Source organism: Natrix helvetica (genome assembly GCF_964273705.1).
Source record: "Natrix helvetica genome assembly, chromosome: 3".
Classification (NCBI taxonomy): domain Eukaryota; kingdom Metazoa; phylum Chordata; class Lepidosauria; order Squamata; family Natricidae; genus Natrix; species Natrix helvetica.
In genome coordinates, this window is record NC_138549.1 from 39,164,718 (window position 1) to 39,170,717 (window position 6,000).

Below are 6,000 nucleotides of genomic sequence, written 5' to 3' on the forward strand. Positions count from 1 at the left end.
GTCCCAAGGGCAGCCCCATGTAGAGAGCGTTGCAGTAATCCAGGCCGGACGTCACCAGCGCATGAGTGACCGTGCGTAGGGCATCCCGGTCCAGTAGGGGGCGCAATTGGCGCACCAGGCGAACCTGGTGGAACGCCCCCCTTGCCACGGCTGCCACATGGTCATCCATTGACAGCCGGGCATCAAGGAGGACGCCCAAATTGCGCGCCCGTTCCACAGGGGGCAATTGTTCGCCCCCTATGGCCAGCGATGGAATCAGCTGGCTGAACCGAGGTGCCGGTAGCCACAGCCACTCAGTCTTGGAGGGGTTGAGTTTAAGTCTGTTGTCCCCCATCCAGACCCCGACGGCCTCCAAACACCGGGACATCACTTCGACAGCCTCGTTGGGGTGGTTTGGAGTTGAAATATACAGCTGAGTATCATCAGCGTAGAGGTGATACTCAACCCCAAAACCACGGATGATCTCACCCAGCGGCTTCACATATGTGTTGAACAGGAGAGGCGAGAGGACCCCTGTGGCACTCCACAAGTGAGTGGCCTCGGGGTCGACCTCTGTCCCCCTGTCAACACACATTGCCTCCGGTCGGAGAGGTAGGAGCCGAACCACCGCAAAACGGTACCTCCCACTCCTATCCCCTCCAACCGGCGCAATAGGATACCATGGTCGATGGTATCAAAAGCCGCCGAGAGGTCTAATAGGACCAGGATAGAGGAACAACCTCTATCTCTGGCCCTCCAGAGATCATCAACCAACGCGACCAAGGCTGTCTCTGTGCTGTGCCCAGGTCGGAAGCCAGACTGGCGTGGGTCTAGATACTCGGATTCGTCAAGGTGTCGTGGAAACTGCTGCGCCACCACATTCTCAACAACCTTCGCTAGAAACGGAAGGTTGGAGACTGGACGATAATTAGCTAGCTCCATTGGGTCGAGTGAAGGCCTCTTAAGTAAAGGCCTCACCACCGCCTCTTTCAAGGCGGTTGGTAAGGATCCCTCACCCAATGAGGCATTCACCAGGCCCAGAAGCCAGCCTCGGGTCACCTCCCAAGATGCCAGTACCAACCAGGAGGGACACGGGTCCATTAAACATGTGGTGGGTCGCAGCCGTCCACGCAACCTATCTAAATCCTCGGGGGCAACAGAATCAAACTCCTCCCAGGATGGTCTCACAAGACTCGCTGTTGGCGGCCCGTCTGGTCCACTGAGTGGGGCCCATCCGCTCCGGATCTGAGCGACTTTGTCCTGCAGATATTCCCCAAATTCCTCTGCTCTGCCCTGTAAGGGTGCCCCCTGTATCCTCTGTGACAAGAGGGAGCGGGTCACCCTAAACAGGGCGGCAGGGCGGTTATCCACGGACGCAATAAGGGTGGCGCAATATCTACGTTTGGCCGCCCTTAATGCCACAAGGTAGGTCCGCAAGTAGGATCTTACCTGTGTTCGATCAGATTCGGAGCGTGAGGACCTCCACCTGCTCTCTAGACGTCTCCTGTGGAGCTTCATCACCCTCAGCTCCTCGGTATACCAAGGAGCCCGGGTGGGTCGCTGCCGCAGGAGAGGTCGCAAAGGCGCAACCCGGTCCAAGGCCCCAGCCGCCGCCCTATTCCAGGCGGCCGCTAGGTCCTCCGACCGAGCGCGGGTCAGGGCTACAGGTAATGGCCCAAGCTCCATCTGGAACCTATCCGGCTCCATCAGGTGCTTGGGGCGGTACCAGCGTGGACCGTCTGGTCCCGCCTCCTCGCGGTGGGGGGTAGCGCCAGGGAAGTCAAGCCGGAGACATGAGTGATCTGACCATGACAGGGGTGTAACAGTAAAATCCCCTCTACCCAGATCACTCGTCCACTGCTCAGATACAAAAACAAGGTCCAATGTGTGGCCTCCTTCGTGTGTGGGGCCCTGAATTAACTGGGTCAGGCCCATGGCTGTCATGGAAGCCATGAACTCCCGAGCTACCTCAGACGCTGCTCCCGTCAACGGCAGGTTGAAATCCCCCATAACCACAAGCCTGGGGATCTCAACCGACGTCTCCGAGATCAGCTCGAGGAGCTCGGGCAGGGCTGCTGATGTATAGCGAGGAGCCAAGTATACAATCAGCAAACCCAACTGCCTCCCTAGGCCCCATTTCACACCAAGGGACTCACACCCGGATATCTGAGGAACAGTGAACTCCCTCGGCTCTAGACCTTCCCGTATAACTACCGCCACCCCACCACCCTTACCCAGGGCCCAAGGCTGATGGAATGCACGGAAACCTGGTGGGCACATATAACTACAAAGGGGTGAAATGAGAGAAAACCATGATTGCATTTGATTAATCCCCAAGATAGATGATCAGCCTTGTGCCCTCAAGCATAAACAATACCCAGCATCTTGAAGGCACTGATTGCCTATCCGTTGGGTACATTACATTACAGATTTTCAGTCCTGAACACTTATTCTCTAACTTGGGCTGGCCTATTCTTATTTTCTCTTTCTCTTTCTCTACTCTTTATACTATGGTTCATCAACCCCCAAATTTTCAATAGGGGTGTAATAATCAAGACATCAGAAGCACCAAGTAAACACTTCAGCATGTTTCAGAGCAACTAATTAGCAACAACTACAGAATAAACAATGCAGCAGCAATTTAATTTACCTGAGGATAAGCAGTACCCATGCCAGACAGCACGGCAGAAAGGACGTCTTTTCCCTTCTCTCCAGCACGTCCTGATACAGCCAACTTCAATAGGTCAACCATGACTCGGGTATCATCTGGTACCAAGAGACTGGTGAATTCATCCAAGTACTGAGGCTCCGGCCCAGAGACTTTGCTTTGGCTTTCTACATCCTTCAAAATAAAATGGAAGGCAAGGCAGAGTACCATAATGATGTGAAGAGAGGAAACTACAAATACCCAACATGTATTGATATTTAATTTGAGTTTATATAGCTTGAGAGACTTATTTCTGATTTAACTATCAAAATTTTAGCATTTCAAAATATAGAGTAAGTTTGTAGGCAAGCTAAATTAAAAAAATTTTTAAATAGGGAACACTTTTTTCTGAAGCGGAATTTTTATCATTGGAAGATGGTGAAAGCAATTTGTTACTTGACAGCTCTACAGAATTTTATTAATTCACTTTAAATTAAATGTCGTAAAACAGGTAAATGCTTTTTGTTATAATTGCAGAAGAACGGAGTCTATGATATCTGGCCGGTAAGCATATGACATATCTCATTAGATATTCACCACAAATCTCTCAATCCTCATCTATATTCAATTACTTTTGAAGAAAATCTAGTTAAGTGTGTAATCATTACAAATGAGGATCTTACTTCTTTGGTTTTGGTCATTGTCTCTGCTATTATGCTGGCGGCTCCGGGATCATCTGTGACAGGAATGAAAGGACGAGATGAGGCTGCTGTAGCAGAGGGGGTCACAGCAGATGGAGTCAAGGCGTCTTCTGCAGAAGCCACCTACAAAAGCAGAACAGCAGCGGTCTAATAAGAGAGAGCCTGATAAGGCAGATAGATTAGGACTTTGGAAATCCCCAACTGAAGAATTAAGGTCTTGCATTAATATTTAATGACTACCTGTAGTTTCTTTTCTGTACCCCCCAAATCGTAACAAAATATAACAACAATAAACAGCCCCCCCTCCTCCAACTAGAGTAAGTTTGAATGCCTTGTTACTTTATTTCAGTGACCTTTTCAAATCAGATTCTTTTTTCTGAACCTTTCTGGCCAAGATATTTAAACCACGAATTTAACTGAGAAATTTTAAAATGGGTAATATCTCAAGTGATTGGGAACTTTGTATTGTAATAGGGGAGCGATTTGTCCTACACCATTGGTTTTAAAGCTTACAGGCTAGATCGCAGCCTGTAAGTATGGTAAGTGTCTTTATCATAACATATATCTGAGAAAAGATTACCTCCGCTCTCCTGTCTTGCCAAGGAGTTGGGCTCTGCCTCTCCTCTGTATCAATTGCTAGCATGCTTTCATCGAGGCTAGGAGCACTGCCTATGGAAGCAAGGTCTGGAGGTGGAGCAGGAGATGAGGACAAACACTCTACTGGTGCAATCATACTTGCAGGCATCAGTGCTCCAACTGCAGCATCCCTAAATCAAAAGGAAAAATCGTTAACAGGTTTTTCCATCACGTTGTACAGGTGCCCTATACTATGTGGCAGAAGAAGTGCTATCTTCACTGTTTAACCTATTCTTCTTCTTTTTTATTACATTTGATATAGAATTTGGGATTGTGACAATTATCTATCAGCAAAATACATACACTTACACAAGGAAGCCTCTCATCCCAAACATTTCCATTTAAGAGTTTAAGATATAAGTATTTAGCAATCATTTCTTTTCCAAATTTTATTATTTGAAACACAGTAAGGGACTTGCAGAGGTTTACAAATATTTTCAAGCTCAAAGCTTAAATGGTTTTAATACTTTCAATGGAATATGCCCAATTATGATTTTAAAAACATCAGACCCAAGAATCAATCAATAGGATATATATAAGTCTGCAATCCACAGAAGCAGCATAGCTTCTGTGGATTGCAGAATTATATATATCCTATTGATTGATTCTTCTACTTTGTACTGCTACAAACTCATATAAAAAGCTATCTCAAAATATGTTTTGAAGTTTTTATTAAATGTAGCAGGGGAACGGAATAGGAGGAAGAGGTTTTTGGCTGGAAGAGGAGAAGAGAGGGAGTGTGAGAGAAGGAGGGGTTTTATTGGGGGGGGAGAAAGGCCGGAAGTTAAGGATAGGGAGGATCCTATCCTTCCTGCTTGGGGGGGGGGGGGGAGTTAGGCCTAAGAGGATAGGAAGAGGCTGGGGAAAAAGAAGACAATAGGGAGGGATAAGGGAGAGAAGGAGATAGGATAGAGGAGGCTTCTATGGGGAAAGCCTGATGGAGAAAGGGGGGATAGGATAGAGGAGGCTTCTGTGGGGCAAGCCTGGGAGAGAAAAGGGGAGAGGATAGGAGAGGCTTCTGTGGGGCAAATCTGAGGGAGAGAAGGGGAGAAGATAGAGGAGGCTTCTGTGGGGCAAGCCTGAGTGACAGAAGGAGATAGGAGAGGAAAGGCTTCTGTGGGGCAAGCAGAGGAATCCGCCGAGGAGCAGAGGCGGTGGAAGAAGAGTTCAGTGGGCAATTCAAGGAAGGGAGAGAGGAGAGCGAGAGAGAAAGGAAGAAGGGCTGACCAGCCACATGAATACCATCTCATCATATGACCCACTGGCTGGGAAAAGACTGACCATCACCCCACTACGTGACCTGCCTGCTGTGAGGAGACTAATCACCATGACCCTACACGACCCAGGCTAGTAGAAGTGCCTGAGCGAGGGACCAGTGTGGACTGGTGGCCATACCATAAAAGGCCAGGAGAATCTGGACTCCAGTGGCCCTTTCGGGGGTAGCACTATATAAATTTTAAAAAATTCTTCAAAATATCCTACATGTATTTAATTAAAGCTAACATCCTTGGGTAATTTGATAATTTGTAAATGCATTTACATATATATCTTTATATACATGCTTACCTAGCGTACATGATCTGTAGTGCTGTCAGTATATGAGATAATGACTGCTGCTTGGCAAGATTTCCATCTAATGACAAAAGGATCTTAGCAAGTGAAGGTCGGTTAGATTTAGAGCTGTTTATACCATTGATTTTGTTACTAGAAGCAGAAGAATCAGCATCTGATGGAACACCTAGAGAATAAAAAAGATCTTCAAGCTCAATGAGTGTGGGAGATGATTTATTATAGAATAAAACAAATATTAAAGGCAGAATTTTGTTTACACCAACTATTTTCTGATAAATATCACCAAATCTTATCCTTACAAAGTATACAGATATCATACATAATTATTTCTCTAGAAGAATTGTACAAGAGGGCAAACTAGGCTTCAGATTTAATGGAACATCATACAATACTAGTTAAGAACATTACGATTGTTCCATCTTAAGCCAAAGCACAGCTGTAATTTCTCAATATTACTACTTGCCC

At 46.9% G+C, this 6,000-nt stretch overlaps 1 protein-coding gene across 6 annotated transcripts in view; it reads right to left on the reverse strand.

Moving 5' to 3' along the window:
• The window catches only part of HERC2 (HECT and RLD domain containing E3 ubiquitin protein ligase 2), a 120,917-nt gene that overhangs the window by 33,345 nt on the left and 81,572 nt on the right, over positions 1 to 6,000 (reverse strand). For all 6 annotated transcript variants that reach the window (XM_081946432.1, XM_081946430.1, XM_081946434.1 and 3 more), the window contains exons 66-69: positions 5,530 to 5,701; positions 3,908 to 4,094; positions 3,310 to 3,450; positions 2,630 to 2,821 (exon numbers count right to left, since the gene is read on the reverse strand). In XM_081946432.1, the coding sequence (XP_081802558.1) occupies positions 2,630 to 2,821; positions 3,310 to 3,450; positions 3,908 to 4,094; positions 5,530 to 5,701 (692 nt within the window). The remainder of the gene's footprint in view (positions 1 to 2,629; positions 2,822 to 3,309; positions 3,451 to 3,907; positions 4,095 to 5,529; positions 5,702 to 6,000) is intronic.